The sequence below is a fragment of the Lissotriton helveticus genome, chromosome 6 (genome assembly GCF_964261635.1).
Source record: "Lissotriton helveticus chromosome 6, aLisHel1.1, whole genome shotgun sequence".
NCBI classification, from domain to species: Eukaryota; Metazoa; Chordata; class Amphibia; order Caudata; family Salamandridae; genus Lissotriton; species Lissotriton helveticus.
This window is the reverse complement of record NC_136067.1, coordinates 1,967,846,353-1,967,866,904: the sequence shown is the minus strand read 5'-3', so window position 1 is coordinate 1,967,866,904 and position 20,552 is coordinate 1,967,846,353. Positions and strand designations below refer to the sequence as shown.

The window sequence follows — 20,552 nt, the reverse complement described above, 5'->3', positions numbered from 1 at the left end:
GCTTTCATTCCTTCTTGAAAGTTGTGTTTGGAGATGTTGGGTTTGTTTGATAGTGAGAGGATGAGTTGTGTGTCATCTGTGTATGATACGATGTTGAGTCCGTATGCTCTGACGATGGAAACAAGAGGGGCCATGTAGACGTTGAACAGGGTGGGGCTGGTGGAGGATCTTGGGGGACTTCGCAGGGTGTTGGCGTGGGCTCTCAGATGAAGAGAGGAAGTCTGACCCTCTGCGTTCTGTCGTAGAGGAATGAGCAGATCCAGTTGAGGGCTTTCTTCCGGATTCCTGCATTACATTGCATTGCATTGTGGAGTCTGCTGGCTAGGGTGTGGTGTAAGTCTGTGTCGAAGGCTGTGGAGAGGTCCAAGAGGATGAGGGCCATAGTCTCTCCTCTGTCGAGAAGGGAGATGATGTCTGTCACAGTGATGAGGGCGGTCTCAGTGCTGTGGTTCTTCCTGAAGTCTGATTGGGAGGAGTCGAGGATGTTGTTCTCGTCGATGAAGGAGGCAAGTTGGCTGATGACAGCTCTTTTAATGACTTTCTCCGGGTAGGGAAGTAGGGAGATCGGTCTGAAGTTCTTGATATTAGTGGGGTCCGCCGAGGATTTCTTTAGGAGAGGGTTGATTTCTGTGTTTTTCCAGTCATCGGAGAAGGAGGCGGTCTCAAAAGATTGGTTGATGATTCTTTGTAGTTCGGGGGAGATGATGTCTGTGCGGCTCTGTGGTAGATAGGGTGGGGGCAGGGTTCAATGGGGGCGCCAAAGTTTGTGGTCCTCATGGTTGTTAGAGTGTCTGCAATTCTGAGGGCTGTCCAGCTGTCCAGTGTCCACTGTGTGGTGCAGGAAGCGGAAGGTGTGGGTGCCTCATGGAGAATGTTGTTGGTAAAGTTGTCGTAGGCTCTAACTTAGCATACCGGGAGGAAAATAAACATATTTTTAACTTCTTCCAATTACTGAGGTAGAAAGCTTATTACTTGGACTCACTGTGGTCAGTGTTCTGCAGCGCTGCTCCTTGTGTCCCAATGTATTATTCTTTTGCACTCAGATACTTGGCAGTCTATCTCAGGGATGGTAATGGTCAATACTATTAATCTTTTCAGCCAGAAACCTGGGGTTCTGCCTATAACAAGCTTTGTGCATGATACCGACCACCTTAAAGTTCATCCTTTTCAGTATAGACAGCAAGTGGAGCTGAAGAAAGAAGCTAGAATGTGACGAAGTTTCCTTAAGCCCGAGTTTGAGAACATGGGTTATTAATATACAACTCCCTGTTTCGACTCGACATAGTTCTTTGAGAACCGCTGCTCAACTCTTGGTAGCTGTAGCACAAGAAGCAGGCAATTCCCATGAGAAATGTGCATGACTTGATATCACCAATTTAGAATTCAGGAAAGCAACGAGATACAATTTCCAAACCAAGTAAGAGAATTAGAGACAAATTTGATAAGCAAAAATATACCAAAACAATCAGCATCTGATAAGAACCGGAACGTTTAGAGACAAAAAGTGCCAAGAAACCACAAAGCTCAATGTAAAAATTTAGTTTGTGTCTGACCAAGACCTAGCTGAGATTTCTGATCGTCCATGATGGATTGGGGGTTGACAGATACTGTGTCTGGACATGGGTCTATTCCATCCCTAAAAAATTGTGTATTTTATTGAAGGTTTCCAGATGAATTAGATACTTTTAACACTCTTTACCTGACTTTGAATACATCCGACAGCCTGTGTCAGTCTTTGCCTTGCCGTTGTTTCAAGAACTTAACTGTGACAAGCTGAGGGTAGAGGAGAGAATGGTGGACAGAAGATAAGAGAAGGACTACGTGCTTAATTTGTGCAAGTGTCTGCAATTATTTCGAAAAACCGGCAGTTATTTGTGACAGCCCATCACATGGCAGCGCTGTCAGTCTAGTTTTTAAAAAAAACTATGAGCAAAGTATTTACCATTTCAATATACCATTAAAAAAGTATTAATACCAGGGTAACCAAGCCATTCTTACAGCCTTTGGTCACTTAGTGTAGTCTAAATTATCACATTGAAAGGATTGTAGGGTTTAGGTAAGTGTCTTTTGTACTAGTATTTGGCAGTGCTGACTGGGACTTTAGGTGTTACAACCTGCAGCAGCCTCCTGAGAAATATCTTGAGACCTGGCATTTATTTTTTGCAAATCAAGCCTCTGTATATTGGGAAGAGCGGGAAGCTTGCTTTAAAGTGAGCAAATGAAAGGAAACGTTGGGAGTCTTGGAGGAAAAAGATAATGCTACCGAAAGAGGGCAGCTAGGCACAGAGGAAACTGGGATTCTCTGGAGACAACAGGTAAGCGACAGACTAGGGTGAAATCGGACAGGTTGAGGGAGACGTGGGCAGGCTGAAAAGAGAATGGGGCTACTCGAGGGAGAATATGCAAAGTAGGAGAGAGGGCAGACTAAGTGAAAACTCAGCAGACTCGGGGGGTAACGGGAGACTTGGAGGAAAACAGGAAGGCTGAGAGGAAAGCAGGAAAGAGAAAAAAATTGCACTCTAGAAAAATAAATTGAAGTCTGCTAGAAAGTGGACAGACTCAGGGGCTGGAAAACAAGCAGTCTGAGAAAAAAGTAGAATAACGTGGGAGGAAATTAGCAAGATTGGGGGAGAGCATGGAAAACAGAAGAGACATGAGGCAGCCTAAGGGGGGAACAGACAGGTTCAGGTAGAACCGGGAAAGTGGAGGAAAACAGGGAGGCTGAAAGGGTAGTGGGCAGGCTGAGGGGAAACTAGAAATACTTTGGGGGGGGGTCAGAGTAAACTGAGAGGAAAGCAGGCAGACCGGGTGGATGACAGACAGACTGAAGGGGAAGAGGAAAAAAACCGGGAGGGCAGTTTTGGCAAAATCTAAGAGATGCGAGGGGAGAGCACACAGGCTAGGAACAAGTGAGTGGCCCCAGAGGAGACCATTGTAAGGATCTGAGGAGAATAGGGAGACCGGGCAAAACTGGGCAGGCTCAAGGGGAGAACGGGCAGACTAGCAATAAGTGGCTAGACTGAGACAGAGAGCAGGAAGAGGGACAGTGAGCAGACCTGTAGAAAGTATCCCGATTCGGAGAGGATGGAAAAGCTGGGGTAAAGAGGGAAAACTTGGTGTGGAGAGAAACAAAAAGTCCTGTGCACTCGTAAAGGTAGGTATATACAAATGTTGTAAAACGGTGGAGGACAGTTCGTAATCAATGAGACAAGGTAGACACATTTGAATGATTTTCAAACTCAGAAACGTATTTGAACCTTCCTTCTTGGAAGGGTGACGTCAAAGAAAAAAACAACCAGTCTGGTGTGGAGAGAAGGCAGCTTGGGTAAAGCGGAAAAATGGCAAACTTTGAGGAGTAGTGCCAGAATAGAGAAAGCAGGCAGGCTGAAGAGAAAGTGGACAGACTGGGAGACTTGACAATAGAGGAAAGAAATCAGGTGGAAGGTAAACAGGGCAGACTTGGATAGAGAGTGGGACAGAATCTGAGAAAGCAGGGAGATGAAGGGAAACAACTGGATCAAGGACAAATGACTTTTGCTGCAAAGTTGTTTATTAGTAGTGATAAGTAGTGACTTACCACTAGTAATAAGGCCACAAACAGAATAAAAGGGTCAGCTAGGGTCTCAATGATTTAATACCTTGCTCAACCCCTGGTAGCTGGCAACGAGTGGACAGGCCCACCTGCATCAACTCCATCAACAAGTCAGCATCAAGGAGTGTGTTGAGTGGACTTTTGAGGATTTGGCCAGGTGCGTTGTGGGAATTGTATCCCAACATCTTGAGGACCATCTCAGAGACTGAAGACCCCTGGACCTGGATTGTTTTTGTGGATACTTTGAACCTTCAAGGAGAAGAAGAAGATTTAGACGTTTGGTGAAGTTTGGGAATTTTGGGGTAAAAAGCTCTATAAAGTGACGACTTGACGTCAAGAGTCAAGCCGGCAATGGCAAACTTCAACCTGGATTAGATTTCAGGTGCCCCGCTGAAAGCTCCAGAGATCAAGACTTCCAGGAGTTGACCGTGGTCTTCCGCTGGACCAAGCTGCCAAATCCGATGCACATCCAGCCAGCCTGCTGGAGAGGCCTGCTCAACGTGGAGAGAAAATCCCCTGTAAAAGTTTCGATGTGCGAAAGTAAAATTGTAACCGTGTCCTTTTGCTTAGTGTATCCGGCCAGGTTTCCATCTCGGTCGACCTCAAACTTTGACTTTGTCTCCGTCAAGTGCATCCAGATGTCCCGATTTGGGGCTACTGGTTTTTAAGTGTTTATTCAACAAAAAAAAAATCATATCTCCGATTCCCTACATTGGAGTTGATTTATGGTCTATTTGTTCCTATAAATATAATCTATTTCTAAAAATTGGTGTTGGATTTGTATTTTGTGTTGTGTCTTACTTAATGTATTGGTGTTTTTAAAAGCTTTACACACCTGCCTAAGTTAAGTCTGCCTTATTGTTGCCAGCTACCAAGGGTTGAGCAAGGGATTCATTTATTGAGACCTTATCTGACCCTTTTATGGTGTTTGTGGCTTTATTACTTGTGCTAAGTTACTACTTATCACTACTAATAAACCACTTTCCAACAAGTATACTGGATGAAAATGGGCAGATTGGAGAATGGGCAGACTAGGAGAAAGTAAGTAGGCTGAAGGCAAAGTAGACCGAATCAGAGGGTAATTCGTGGAAGCCTGAGAAGACTTGCGTTAAAGCGGGGAGACTAAGAGGAGGACAAACAAACTGTGGTGAAAGTGAGCAAATTCAGGGAAAACAGAAAGGCTTGAGGGGAGAATGGATGAACATAGTGACAGAGGACAGGATCAGGAGGAGAAGGGACAGATTGAGAGAAAGCAGGCAGGCTCAGGGAAGAACTGGGAGACTTGGATGAAAAGCGTTATCTAACTGGGGAGAAAGTGGGAGGAACTTGGAGGCAACCGAGACATAGGGGGAAATGTGCAGGCTGAGGGGATGGGTACAGACTAGAGGTGATGAGGGGCAGACTGATAGGCAAACTAGCAGACTCAGAGGAGAGTGAGCAGACTGCTGGCAAATTAGAAGACAGAGGGAAAAGTAGGCAGTGTTGGGGAGGGGAGAATGGACTGAATAGGGGAAGAGTGGGCAGGCTCTGGAGCAAGTGGCCAGGCTCAGCGGAGAAAACACAGACTGGATGGAAGTGAGCGGGCTCAGGGGAAGTGAGCAAATGCTAGAGGTCAGTGAACAGACTCTGGCTTTGAGATGGAAGCTAATGAAGGATGTATTAAGGTGGGTTGAGAATGTCAGACAGCCTGCAGTGAGGGTTTAGGGGAAATGATGGGAGCTCTGGGTAGGTTCTTGAACACTCGCAGTTGGCTGGCTGAGGGGTTACCGATGGGCTTTGGGGAGTTTCCTCATTATCAAGTGGTGTCTGAGATATCGAAAGTGTTCTTCATTGTGTATGCTAGTTGAATAAAACGCTTTTAACCTATTTACCTCAAGTAACATCATGTCTCCTGTGATTACCCCACATTTCAAATGTTTGTGTTGCTTTCCCCTCATCATCGACCATCTACAACGCTCGTATTTTCCTTTTTAACCCTCACCACTTCCTCTGTTGCTCTGCTACTCTTCCACTCTCTCCCATTGTATTTCATCCTCCATGTATTCCTCCATTACATTTCCACCCTATCCTGCTGCTCCATTTTTTTTGTCACCCCAACACCTTAATTCCTTACAGTGCTCCCCTCTGCGCATACTCCTGCAATCGACTTCCAATCTGCTGCTTTTTGCTTGCTTCAGTCCTGAACATTGGTCTCCCACCACTCTCCTTACTGCTTTTTCTTTTTTGTGAGTGACCAACCGTTGCACTGATACATGATTGCTCACTTGTTTTTCCCCTCCTGTATTTACTTTTTTCTAACCTAATTCACAGATTGAATAATAGACCTTCACTTATCTCTGAGGAGTAAATTTAACTCAGACAAAAGTTAAAAACGTCTGCTGGTGCGTTACAAAATGAATGAATACCTTGTAAAGTCAAAAATGATTCACACACACTGGTGGCCAGTTTGGAATGCTTTTTCTTTCAGAAACTAATTCCAAAAGGACTGCCAATGTGTGTGCATGTGCTGTGCCATAGCAGCATTCATCTTGGAATGGGCTTTTCTCATAAAGACAAAACATTTCAAGATGGTGGAAAATGCATCCATGTGTGAATTTTGGATGTATGATGTTACAACGCATACTTTTACATCGCATGCCTTTACAACGCGGTATTTACAACGAATACCATTACAACGCATAGTGCTTTTAGGCGCTGGATAGTGATTTATTTCATTTACTATTCCAACTCCAGTCCCCGTGGATAGTAGGGAAGGTGTTGGATAGTAAATTAAATATATTCCCTATCCTAGAGCGCACCCCAGCGCAATGCGTTGTAATGGTTTGCGTTGTAAAGGTTGCGTCGTAAAGGCACTGCGTGGTAAAAGTTGCGTTGTAAAGGTTGTACACCGTGAATTTTGTGTCTATTTGACTTTTTTCACTATGTTTTACGAACAAACACTACTATCATAGTCAATAGCTTATTAGGCATCACTTGTTCAAGGTGAGGCCTATGGACTTTTTTCAATGTTTGTTGCTCTAAGCACTTCTATAGCAAAGAGGTTTATAAACAATTATTTTTGCTTTTGACATTCACTTTAAGCACATACATATCTGTGCTTGATTCTTTATCTAAATTTACAGGTCATTAAATACAGCTATGCAAAGTCAAGTCCAGGCCTTTAAATGATATGAGTGACCTCCAGTTCCTGGGTGATTAAATGCCTCTGGAGTGTGCCTGGAGTTGGAGAGTCTGAGTTGGAGTTTTTGGTCCTTTTGGTTAGATCTATGATTCTTAGTAACATCTGGTTCTTGAATGTTTCTGTTAAGCATGGTGTTTCAGTCTAGAATATCTAGGTTACTATGTTTAAATGACAGAGTTTGGGTGGCCTATTGCCTCCAGGAGTTGTTGTAAACCTTGATGTGCTTGGCTGGGATTTCTAGGTTATTTTAGTTAAACTTCTGAGTCTGAGTGTCCTCCAGTCCCTGTGTGTTGTTATAAAACCTGTTGGTTTTTCTCTAGTATATGTAGGTTGCACTTTTAAATTAACAATTTATACTGTCCTATTGACCCCGGAAGTTGTTAGACCTGTTGTGTTTGTTAAGATATCTAGGTTATTATATTTAAATGTCTGATTCTCGAGGCATCTTTTTCGTGGTTAATGTTGTATAGCCTGTTGAATATGTCTGGGGATGGACCGTCTGCTTTGACACTTTTAGGTTCTTTTAGTTATTAATTCCTAATGGATTTCAAATTCATTTGGAGCCAGCAGTAAGGTCACTCCCTGCTGTTGTCAATGGGGTGCTAATAAGTAGGTCCACCTGCACCACCTCAGGTCTGGCAGTTTCATTGGGAAAGAAGTATTAACTCTCTTATATTTGGTTTGAGAAAGACTTTATTATGAGAAATTAGGTGTCTATGAAATACAATAGTACAAGAAAAAGGAAAATAAAGAAATACAGTGAAATCAACAATCTGTATCAGTATAAATATGAAAAAGAGAAAAAGGAAAAGAACGGTAGGAATCAGTGACTGATATCATGAATAAAAAAAGTAGAAATTTTATAAATAGAACCATAAACAATACACATAAGAAAATATGATTTAAGGAGGTTTGAGGACTTCTTGCTGGGAGGGTTGCAATGGGGAATGTGATTTAGCACAATTATCAGAAAACACTGCAATAGGTAACCAAAGTTGGATCCTCTTTGCAATCATAGGTGAAGGCAGATTAGAAAATGTATCCAATCTATGATTATGACAAACATCATACCACCAAGCTTTATATGAAATGTTAGAAAAATTCTTCCAATGTCTCGTTATTTGATAAAGGCAACTGCTAATAACAAATCAACAATTTTAAAATTGGTTACGTCAACCCAGGCTGATGAAAGGCTGCCTAAAAAAATATTAGTTGTGGAAAATGGGATACGTGTGTTAAAAATTAAATTGATTTGGGCCCAAACACGTGACCAAAAGTTGCTCAAAAGTTGCTCACATATGAAATAAATCAGCATCAGGGGAGGCGCAAGACCAACAAATATTCGGTGTGTCCAGAAACCGTTTATGTAAGGTCTGTGGGGACAAAAAAAGTCTATGATAAATATAAAATAGTGTTTGTGTAAGGCTAGCTGATCTCGAAGTCTTCCGAAGTTTTGTCCAAATGGCCTTTCAAACTGATAAAGACCAATCAACTTCGAAATCCTTTCCCATTGTTCTTCAACTGGTGTTTTGTTTCTAGGTGTAGGAGTGGATTGGAGAAAAGTATATAAAGTTGATGCTTTGGGTTGAAGGCGCAAAAGCAAGGACATTGTATGAGTATGCATGGATTGAGAAGGTTGAGCAGCAGTAGAAAGGAGTGAATATGCATCTAAAACGGCTGTTCGAAGAGCATTGTATTTGTCTAGAAATGAGGCGGGCAAATTATACAGCTGACTAAGTGAGGAAAAAGGGAGAAACTCGTCAAAAGTTGGGAAGTCAACATTAAACCTCGCTGCTGTCGCCATGTTTTCCAATAAAAAGGTTTGTTCCATATCAATAAACTTGTGTTATGCCAAATTGGAGAAGTGAGAAAGGAGGCTATATTAATGGGAGTTACAGGGTACAAAGGACTAAGGAGTTTAGAGGTAAAATAATTTGGAGTTTATGAGAAAAGAAAAGATACTTCTGAAACGAAAAAGGAGAGAGAAAGTAAAGTTCAACTGAGGTTCATAAAGGGGAATTATCAATAGAATCAAGCAGCCAATAAGAAGCCTGCCGTAGTTGGAAGGCCCTATGATAAACTGAATAGAGAGAACAGTGAACCCCTCTCTCTTCTTTGGGACGGGCAAGTTTTATTCCATAAAAAGGATGATAAAACTGAAGTGATAGCCTTGAAAAGTTTAGCGGATATAGGTACTGGGATATTAGATATGGTATATAAGACAATGGGTGAAAGCATCATTTTGATGGTATCTAATCGACCCCACCAGGACAAAAATAAAGGATGCCCTTTGGCGGTGAGATCCGAGAGTTTTTGAAGGCAATTATTCAAACACAAAGTAACTGTGCCTTTGATGGTTGGTGCAAAATGTAAGCCCAAATATTTAACAGAGGAAGATTTCCAGGTAAAATTAGTGGATTTAAAGCCATCTTTCAAGGTGTATTTGGTTAAAGGTAAGATCTCGCATTTATCAACCTCTCTTATATTTGGACATACCCAGATCAGCTATTACAGTAGCACATACTTGGGGCATGCTGGTTATTTACACATACTTTGTAATGTTACAAGAATTCAAACTAAAGGACTTCCTCATCTGAGCCACTCACTGGACCCTGGTCTTGGCCACAGTGCGACTAAGGTTTATACACTTTGGCATAATTCTCCCTTAAGGCCATGCAGTATGTTTTTTTAAATCATTTAGGGGCAATTTTTGTCAATGCACTGAAAGTGTACCATACGGCACAGTAAAAATGATGGTGCCATTTGGCATATTTTCAATACAAAATCTTAAAAGTGGGATTTTCTGTTGGAAAATGTTTTTATTTATACTTTATGCCATATTTTAGATGGCGTTGTGCGAAAGGAAAAACTGGGTAATTGTCCGCCCATTATGAATAGGGCAGGTGGAGAAACTCCAAAGGCCCTTACACCAGCGGTCATCAGAGGAGATTGTCAACCACAGATTCAGTGTAGTCTCCATTGCTGAGATACTTAAGTTGTGCTCAACTCTGAATGAGCTCAGTTTAGCAGAGAGGATACTCCATCGCCGGTGCAATAGAGTACCGTCTCTGCTGAACCCTTAATCAGGCCCTTAATCTTTTTACTTCACTCTCTGAAACCTCTGAGATACTACTCACACGTCCATGTATCAAATAGTGCCTTGTTTACTATCTCTATTTCAGATAACATTTTCTAGTCTTCGGAACTGATGGCACTAAACATCGTGCACACACTATCAAAGGACACAATATCGCAAGGTAAGGTAAGTAGAGATTTTCTATACATAACCCTATATATATTACCTATGGGTGGTCTCCAGTAGGTAGTTATGGTTATGACCTATTTTCCATAGGAAACGCGTTTTTTGATTTGCCAAAATCTTTGGCGCCGTTAGACAAATCTTTGCAAAATTCTCAAAGCTTATGGGGCGCTCCAGTCAGCTCCTGACTTAAAAGTTTCGGGGTGATTCGTCAAGCGGGGGCTGAGAAAAAAAGGGGGTCCCAAAACACATTTTCCCCATGTTAATTTCGATAGGAAAAATTTAACAGGCTACAGCCCAAACTTTTGAACGGAATTACACCAAATTTGGCAAAAAGGTAGCTCTTGGTTCAGAAATGACTTTTTTTTTTAAATGGTGTAAATCCGTTTGGTAGTTTCTGAGATATTAAAAAAAGAAGACATTCAATATCTGAGCACCGAGGAGGAGTCGCGACTTCATTCTAATTGGTTGCAAACACTCCAAACCAGGAAGTGTTGGCAGCAATCCCCCAATCTCACACCTTTCTGAGTGGCTTTGAAATCAATGCTGTACACTAAACATGGTCTGTGTGGAGTCATACTATCACTGGCTTTATCGAGCTCAGTAAATCAGCTTCCAGAGAGCACAAGTATGGTAGATCAGAGAGTGGTCTGTCATTATACATTTTTGTGAAACTGCAGGTGAAAATTGAAACAATAGTATTGCAAAATAACTTTTTTTTGCAGTTTTATATAGTGCAAATGTATCAGAGCGCTTTACATGAGTACCAGTTGCATTACAGACGGGCACAAACATTTTTAGGCATGGGGAGATTAAGTGATTTGCCAGAATTACAGGATGTTTGAGCCTCCTGCCAAACTCGATTCCCCAGCTTCAAAGTCGGCCGTCCTAGCCAATCAGCCACACATTGGTTACAAGAATAAAAATTTGCAACTGGAGACCACAGCGCTCGCTTGTGCTGATTAACTTCTAAATCAATCTAAGTACAAGGGAGAAAAGGTCGAAACATAACCGGCTAATATTGGTCCTGTGTGACCTGGCCAGGGAACTTCTGTTAACCGGCTGATTGCATGCTAACAGGTGAGTTTAACATGAATGTCTTCCAAGATGCCCACAAGGTCAATGATGAGATCTCTCTGAGGGCTTCCGGAACATTGTTGAACAAATCAGGCCAAAGGGCTGCTCACGAAGCTCGCTAGGGGAATTCCTCATCCTGCAGCTCAGCAAACATGGACTTTAAAGTACTAAATAGTCGGTTGTCACAGGACATCCCCCCACTTGGTCAAGAACCGATGGAAAACTTGTTCCTATCGCAACTACACCATAGTGGATAGCTACTGCAAAGTTACGCCCACTGAGAGGGACCACGGCCTCCAGTACACAAGAATAAATTCCATTCTGTACCACCACACCTCAACCTGTGACACAAGCAAGGTTATTTACACCAACAACCTCAGGCTCCTCAAATGGAGAGATGACAATCAGCGGTAAAATCATGGCTGAATGTATAAGATCCCCCAGGGTCAGACTTGACATCTCGCCGATTGTTGAACGGACACATTGCATTAACCAAGTTCTCATAAAATTTCCACGATCAGCTACAAAATTTGTTCAGTCATACAATCACACCAATTCATTTTCCCCTCTGACAACATTTCAACGCCTAAAGAAAGCTAAAGAAAGCTCAAAACACTGCCATGAGAGGAGGTAATAAAAAAAAAACAAGAATGAAGAGCAAATCTAAGTATTTGAGCCGGTGCAGAAAAATTATAAGCATGCTGTTCATGCAAAGATGTCTAGTTCCTCAAACCACTTCATGGCGATTCTCCTATGTGTGAGCAAGAAGTACAACTGAAGGAACTTCTGAGCCTTGGTGAGTTGGCAAGTGAATAGGTCTGTCAGGACCGGCTGTGCGAACATCACTGAATGAGATGTTCATCTTTCCTCCACTGGCATTTCACATCAAGGGAGGACTTAGATCCCTAAATGGACGGGAGGTTCCCTAGCCCAAATATACCCACCACCTCAGCTATGCCCCAAGACCGAGACTGCCTGTCCCTTGCCCACATGGATTCACCATCTTATTTCAGTTGGCTGCAACAGGTTGTGTCAAAGGCCAGGTCAGACGGAGACCCTGGGCCTAACGGCCGCCCTCGGGACCTTTTCAAGCAGAATATCTCTTTCTGGGCCGGTAAGCTCTCGTTGCTTTTTGGTTACTGTTTGAGGAGCTCCGCAATCCTGGAGACATGGTGTGGGGATATCATAAAACCCATTTACAAAGGGGACCCTAAATCAGATTCCAGTAAATATAGACTGCGCTTCTGGACAAAAAAGCAAAATGAATTGCCAGTCTACTGCTGAAGGACCTGTAGCAATTGGTGGAGACAAGCAAGCTCATTATGAATAATCAAATGGGATTTCCAGCAACATCTGGTACACTATCCAACTTTTTAGCCATATCTATTTTATTGGCCAAAGCAATCACCTCACACACCCTGTTGTATTACTGTTTCATAGACTTCAAAGCGGCATTTGACCGTGTCCAGGGTGGGCACTCTGGTCCAAAGTAAAGAAATTGGGCATTCCATATAAACTTCAAGAGCTCATTATCCAGTAACACTCCAAAATCTGGATTTGCATTAAACTAGCTGATGGTGCCTGCATGGCAAGAAAAATCTCTACTACGTGGGGTGTAAAGCAGGGGTGCGTGTTAGCCCCCTTCCTTTTCAAAATGGTTATTTCTGATTTGCTAAATCCCTTGATACTATCAACAGCCACTCCCCAAAAATTGACAGGGAACACATCAGCAACCTGCTTTTGTGCAAATGTCCCTGTTCAGCTATATATGAGTATGGTTGCAGCATTCTTAGACCAGCTGCACTCCTACACTGCCTCTAACAGCTTGAAGGTTAACCTAAAGAAAACCAAAGTTGTTACATTCGGAAGGAAATCTTACCAGGGGGATGGCTGATTCTGCAGCGGCAATCAGATCATGAAGAATCCCTCTTATTAAGAAATACATGGGGTTCTTATTGATACAAATGGCTCTACCGCTCAGCAACAGAAGGAAGTTGAAACAAAGGCTCTGGCCCTTCAGATGACTATATCACAATAATCAAACTCGATGTGGGGGCCAAACCTTTTCCCTCTCCTTGAAGTTATGAGTGCACAAATGATTCTATCACTGTCTTATGGTTGTGAAATGCTACTGGGTAAAGATGGCAATCTTCTAAACAAACCTGTAACCAGGATATATAAATTTGTCCTTCACTTGCCGAGATTCTCTTCTGTTCCCCATATTGGGCTGGAACTGGGTCTTTACTATCAGTGGGGTGCTAGAGCTCGCACCATCCTAAATTTGTGCCATAGCCTCTGGGCTGCCAGGGGTGGCTGCTTAAAGGCACTACTATGGAACAAGAGTAACACCGGCGGGCTGAGGTAACCACAACCAGTTCCTTGAGGGCTGCTTAAGCACCTTCCATGTGAGAACATTGGCTCTCCAACTTGAGTCGACCCGTGTTTAAGCAATGCATCAAAATATGTGTACACCTCTTTTCATATCACTCTGACAGGAAAGGATCAGCATCAGCCTTGGTCACAGAATGTTGCCCTCTGTAATCCACACTGAACTTCAGTTCAGGTGTGGTGTCTGGTGGGGCAGTTTTGGTACCAGTACCACATGACTGGACCACGTGCTACTGGAGGGTTCTATCAACCCCAACTCCAGCATCTTGGAGAATTTGCTATTGATGCTGGCTCTCACCTTTTCCTACAATCTGTAAGGTTTATTTTTGACAGGGAGATTGTCAACGTGTACACATCATGGGTACACAGGTGGGTAATCCCAGGAGTAAGGGAATAAAGAGAGCAGTACTGTTCCAACACATTGTGAAAGTTCATCTGCTGTTTAAAAGTCAAAGTGGGGAAAGGATTACTCTTTCTACAGACCCATCCTTCTCCTTGGAAGCAAAGCGGTCAGGGAAAGGTTCCCTCTCTTTTTTCTCGGCTCCATCTGTCACCATGGTGAGCTCAGACTTCTCCAAGTGTGTTTTGAGACGATTGATGTGAAACACCCTATGGGGTTGCACTGGGGTCTTAAGGTCCACCACATAAGTGGCCTTACCCTTCTTCACAATTACCTCATAAGGCCAGTCCAACAGTCCTGAAGAGCACTCACCTCCGCGGGTTTGATGACCCTCACTTTCTGCCCAGGCTGCAATTCCACAGCAGTAGAATTTTAGTCATTCCACTCCTTCATTACAGCCTGGCTGTCTTCCATGTTGTCAGAATCTTGCTTCCAAAATTTAGCCATTTGGCTATGAAAGGCAAGCATGTACCTTACTACATCCTGGTGAAATTTCCTTGGAACTTGCTCCCACCCTTCGTTTACCAACCTGAGAGGTCTTCTGACAGAGTGACCATACAGAAGCTCAAAGGTGCTGAAGCCCACTCCCTTGTGCTGTACCTCCTTGTAGGAAAACAGCTGAGCAATAGTATATCCCACTTTTTCCTCAGGCAGACCTCTGATACCTTTCAGGGTCCTGTGGAATCTCTCAACAAGCTCATTGGTTTGCTGGTACAAAGGTATGAAAAACTTGTAAGTAACCCCACACTCTTTCCACAGTGACTGCATATATGCAGACATTAAGTTTGTGCCCCTGTCAGATGCAACTTCCTTGGGACAACCCACTTGGATAAAAATCCCCATCAGAGCCTTTGCCACTGCAGGTGCGGTGGTGGTCCTCAGAGGGATTGTCTCTCTGTACCGGGTGGCATGATCCACCAGGAAGAGGATGAACCTGTTGCCTGAAGCAGTCCGTAGGCCCTACAATGTTGACGCCCATCCTTTCAAAGGGGGTGCTAACAGCAGCCAGTGGTTCCAGATGAGCTTTTAATTTTTACTCTGCCTTCCCACTAGCCTTGCAGGTCACACAGGTCCTACAGAACATATTTGAGGATGTGCTGGATCATGGGTTAGTAGAAATGTGGGGCAAGTCTTGTAATGGTCTTGTCTTGGCCCACGTGTCCTGTTCTTGTGAGCCAGCTCCAGTAGGAAGACTCTCTAGCAATGGGGGACCATCAGGGCCCTTGATATCCCATGCAAAGGAGCCTTAGGCTCACTGTAAATGAGGTCATCCTCCCAGTTAATATGAGACCTCATCTGCTGCTTGTGCTTTGGCATTGTGCCTTACTCCTTCAAGGAGTGGACACTCCCTCTGTGCCCTACAGAACTCCTCCCTGGTGGGTACTCTATCTACATATCAATCAGCAGGTGTAGGCAGGTCACACAGGGTACACACTGTACAGAAAAACACACAAACACACAGACACAAATACATGCACAGGGAACACACACATAGAGGAAACACAGGGAGCAGACAGATACACACTAATAGATAACTTGTGTCCAACCTCCGGTAGCTTGGCACAGAGCAGCCAGGATTATCTAAGGAGGCAATGTGTAAAGTATGTGTGCAACACACACACAGTAACACAATGAAAACACCACAAAAAGACTCCACACTGGTTTAGAAAAATAGGCAATGGTTTTATAAATAAAAGAAACCCAAAATGATAAAAATCCAATAAGTAGAAGTCGAGTTATGAATTAAAAAAAATAAAAAAGAGTTCTAGCGCTGAGAAGCAATAAGCGCTAATGGGGGTTATCTGGTCATACTGGGCCAGGGATAAGTCAATAGCTCGGATCTACCATCATGGAGAGCAGGCCAGCTACCTGACCGACGCAGGCCCCAGTGAGCAAAGTACCTTATCCTGGTTGCAACAGGTGGGGTGCAGTCGATCAATGAGTCGATGTTGAACTTGCAGTGGTGCCGTTGCAGCGGTTCCGTTGAAGAAGCACTGAGGCCGAGATGCGCTGGTTCCGAGTGCTATGCTCTAGGTTTCTCCACGCAGTCAAAGGATGTGTCCATTTCTGTAGACTGCTGTGGCGTCGATGCGTGGTTCTGTGGATCTGTTTCGGCAGGCGCTGCGGCGGTTCAGATGCAATGTGCCAGGTTCTGCTCCTGCCACATGGACAATACGTTGATTCTTGCTCACACAGTCAGCGGATGCATCAGTGCCTCTGAAGCAAGTATCTGGGTCCACTCCAGTAAACCCGGCATAAGAGCAGGGGCAGAAACTTTGATTTCCCGGAGTCTCAACAGCAGGAGGCAAACCAAAAAAGCCAATGAAGAACACTTAGGGGTGCAAGGCAAAGTCCAGCTCTCCCTCAGCAGGGTCAGATTGCAGCAGGGCGGCACAGCAGAAAAGCAGACCTTCTAGGTCGGCAGTCCAGCAGAGTGTCAGTCCTTGATGCAGCACAGAAGTTCTTCGTAAAGAGTCCAGTTGTAGGTCTAAAAGTGTCTCAGTTGGGTGGGTGTCGGAGACATAGTACTGACATTGAAGGGGGTATGCCTTCAAAGAAGGATCTTTGAAGTGCACAGAGGTCCTTTCTTCCCAGTCCTGGCTCCAGACTATCAGAAGGGGGCAATCAGCCCTTTGTGTGGGGACATGGCACTGCCTCTTCAGTTGTAAGAGTCAGGCCCTCCCTCCCTGGCAAGCAAGAGACATCAGAATGCAGTTCAGTACTCAGACACACCTAATCTTCCTGTGTTTGGGGCTGTCTAGAGGGAATGCCCAAGTAACTGTCGCCCAACCCAGACTTGTATTGAAGACAGGCTGCAGGCACACAGTGCTGTAAGAGCAGAGAAATGTCCACCTTCTTAAAGTGGCATTTCAAACATTGTAATGTCAAATCCAATTTCATCAGCAAAGTGCATTCATTATTACCATTCCAAAGATATAAAACAGGACATGGCTACTCCTTCTCTAATCAGGAATTTCAGCTTAAAATTGTATTACGGAATTTCCAATGTTAACCTTTAAGAGGAGTAGGGCTCAAAGTAGTGAAAAACGAATTTGGTTGTTAAGAGCTACCTGGCCTACCTTTTCCTTACACAACACTCTGCCCTATGGGCTTCCTAGGGCCTACCTTAGGGGTGACACATGTCTAAGGGGAATTTAAGCCTTGGCACAGGGTTTTAAATGCCAAGCCGAAGTGGCAGTAAAACTGCAAACACAGGCTCTGCAGGGGCAGGCCTGAGACAGGTTTAAAGTGCTACTTGTGTGGGTGACACAATCAGTGCTACAGGCCCACTAGTAGCATTTATTTTCTATGCCCTAGGTATATGGTATACCACTTTACAAGGGACTTACAAATAAATTAAAAATACCAATTTTGTATACACCAATGTTAACATGTTTAAGCGAGAAGAACATGCACTTCATCACTGCCAGCAGTGGTAAAGTGCTCAGACTCTTTAGGCCAAAAGAAAAATCAGCAAAAAGAGGAGGTAAGCCAGGAAAACATTTTGGGGAAGACCACCCTAAGGCTGACAGGTCTAACTCGTACCTTGGTGATATATCTTCAAGGTGCATAGATGTGGAGTTAGTAACTCTACACTTCCTCTATAACCCCTTACCTAATGTTTCCCCTCAATATGCTGTCCGGGATATTAGTGTTTCTTTATATTCCTAGCCTAAATATTCCATAATATAACACCTTCAGAAGAGAAACATACATCTGGTCTTCCAGTGTCTAGGAGAAGAACCAGATGCTTACCAGGAGAGCACTGTGGAGGGATATTCCAAGATATGCCAGTGCTCGATGGCTTAAAAAATGGGCTCAAGATAATGGGCCAGATGTATCAAGATACACTTTTGCAATTCTCAAATAGCGATTTTTATGGAATCGCTATTTGAGAATTGCAAAATGGTATGTATGTAGAAATTCGCTATTTTTTAGCGATTTCTTAAAATTCCTTAATTGCGATTAGCAAATTGCTAATCGCAATTAAGGAATAATTTCCCATTCATTTCTATGGGCCAGGAGGCCCATAGGAATGAATGTGAAATTATTATCAATTTGCGATTCGCAATTTGCGAATCGCAAATTGAGAATAATTTCAAGGGTGCAGGGGTGTCCAAAGGACACCCTGTTGCACCCCTGAAATAAGCATGGGTGCACATGTGGTGCACATACATGCTCTAAGGGCATGTATGTGCAACACATGGCACTTTGAAAAATGCAAAAATTTGCATTTTTCAAAAAATTAGAAAATTACCACCAACTTTAAGTTGGTGGTAATTTGCGATTCCTTAAGGACAATTAGCAAATTTTTTTTGCATCTTACATTGCATTTAAGGAATCGCAAATTTTGCGATTCCTTAAATGCAATCGCAAAATAAGGAATCGCAAATTTGCGATTCCTTATTTTGCACTGAAATTTGCTACATACATACCATTTTCCTCAAATGAGTTCGGCGTTTGCGAACCCATTTGAGCTTCATACATCTGGCCCAATGAAAATATAATGTGAAGATAATGAAAATGTAGCTTTGTACATTGCAAAGAAACACAATTACGTCTGATAATGGATATTCACATTACCTCGCGGTGCTGAATCCACGACAAGCAGCAAAGTGCAGACAAACGCAGCTGTGAGTGCAGCTTTCATTCTGCGAATAGAAAAACAAATGTTTTAACAATTTAGATTTGATTGAAATTGGAGAGGAAACAGAGGTTCACCGTGATCATGGGCGAGGCTAGTGAAACAGTAGAAAGAGTGGAAAGGGAAGACAGAAGACTCATTTGATTAGCCCACCATACAATATGACAACCACAGTTGACTGAAACTTACTTTCTCCTATATCGGTTTTCAACTTTTAAGCCTCACAGGAGTCAGATCGCTTTGCAGAGTTTGAGGAACAGCTTATTGCAAGATATCACGGACATATAAGAACAAAAAACTATTTACATTTAATGTAAATGAACTATGGCAGAATTCCACCTGTAAATCGTCATTGGTAGAGGGGTTTGAGTCCCCCATACGTTTGTAAAGGAAGGTGCTTCTATGTTAACTATGTATCTCAATGCTTTGCCATCAAGTAGTCCTTGAAGGGTGTTTTATGGAAGGCTCGTGTGGGGAGTACTTCCTGCTGATGTATGCAATTTAAATCAAGACCTTTTGGTTTTACTAAAATTATTGCCACTGGCTTACGACATTGTGAGTGACAATCATTCTGCTCTTTCACATGGGGCACATCCACCCTAAAAGTAGTTTCCTTCAGTGCCAGGGACTCCTATGACAATGTATACTTTTGGAGACCCAAAAATATGTTTGCTTTTAGACAATGTTTCAAAAATATTGGTGAGTGGCCAGCAGCTCCCAAAGCGATCATATTTTACGAAAACTGACAAAATAAAAAAAAACATTGACAAAGGCAAAACGGAGTTCCTCCAATGCCAGACCATAGGCGTTTCGAATGCTTGTTTGTGTTTAAAATGAGTCTTGCTGCGCAGTGCATGCAAACTTCAGGGAGTAAAGAATACTTTGGGAGGCCAGAAGGAGGAGAGGTTGACAGTCAATAAGAGAGATCACCAGAGTTTGCAGTACTATGTCAATATCTTTTTTGCCATGAATGGTTTAATGTGACTGCATTGTCTGGGTTGATATCCTGCACTCCTGGCCTTTAGTCAAGAGAGTTTCTATGGTAAAGGTTATGTAGTGGTAACAGTGTTGGGTGTAAGAGAAAACATTGGATCTGATGTGATCCAAAACCTTTTCATTGTAATAGAAATATGTAAACCTCCAAATACTTATGTACAGGGTTTCTTCAGGCAGCCCTCTTCATCCATTGTTCAGTTGTACTGCCAATCACATTTCTGCTGCCCACCATTGGACATAGCAAGGGTCAGTGCATGAGACCACTTCCGCTATTGGCTTCCTCATGTTTGCACAAGAACAATGTCCTCCCCCTCCCTCCACACACACACAGAAAGTAGTCATGTTAAGTGCCACGGACTAGCGACTTTGTTAAAAAAGTATAAATATATATACTTTTTCATTTATTGTGCGTTTTATAAATATTTATGCGATGCCATGGCACCCCAAACAGTGCTACCAGGTTCTTACTGTTGCTTGCAGTGTGCCACATACCTGAAATGAACTGCAACCTTGACCCCTATTTGAATGGGCTTTAAAACTACTTAAAGGTGGCTGCCAAACCGTGCACACGGAAACACTGTGGGTGGCTTTAGGGAGCAGACAGTGTTTCAGTGGACTATTGCAGGGTCCCCCTGATGTCTTCCAATGCCCTAACATTTCTACTTTAAATGCAGCACATATCCTTCTAAAGGATCCTTTAAAAAGGCTCCTTTAAAAAACATTTTAGCAGACCTCCATCCGTGTATTTTCAGTCAGTTCATTTTATTATTACTACAGCCGGTGCTTTTGTGAAGTTTTGTAAATGTTGATTTTATGCTGTAACTAGTCCATTGATGACCTTGCAAAATGCAACTCTCCTTGCAAATAAAAAAAAAGGGTGATGAACGTAAGGCTTGTGTTAATCTCAACACTTTACGACCGGTTGAGCCACATTCCAGTCCATTGTTTTTCGCTCACTCTAGACAGAAAGACCTGACATACGTAAATTACTTTTGAGGGTCTACTGCACACAAA

The 20,552-nt window shown here is 43.1% G+C and overlaps 1 protein-coding gene across 5 annotated transcripts in view; it reads right to left on the bottom strand.

The window, feature by feature from the left end:
- The window catches only part of LOC144761992 (fucolectin-like), a 398,592-nt gene that overhangs the window by 283,326 nt on the left and 94,714 nt on the right, over positions 1-20,552 (bottom strand). For all 5 annotated transcript variants that reach the window (XM_078647157.1, XM_078647159.1, XM_078647158.1 and 2 more), the window contains one exon: positions 18,482-18,549. In XM_078647157.1, the coding sequence (XP_078503283.1) occupies positions 18,482-18,548 (67 nt within the window). In that variant the 5' untranslated portion in view covers position 18,549. The remainder of the gene's footprint in view (positions 1-18,481; positions 18,550-20,552) is intronic.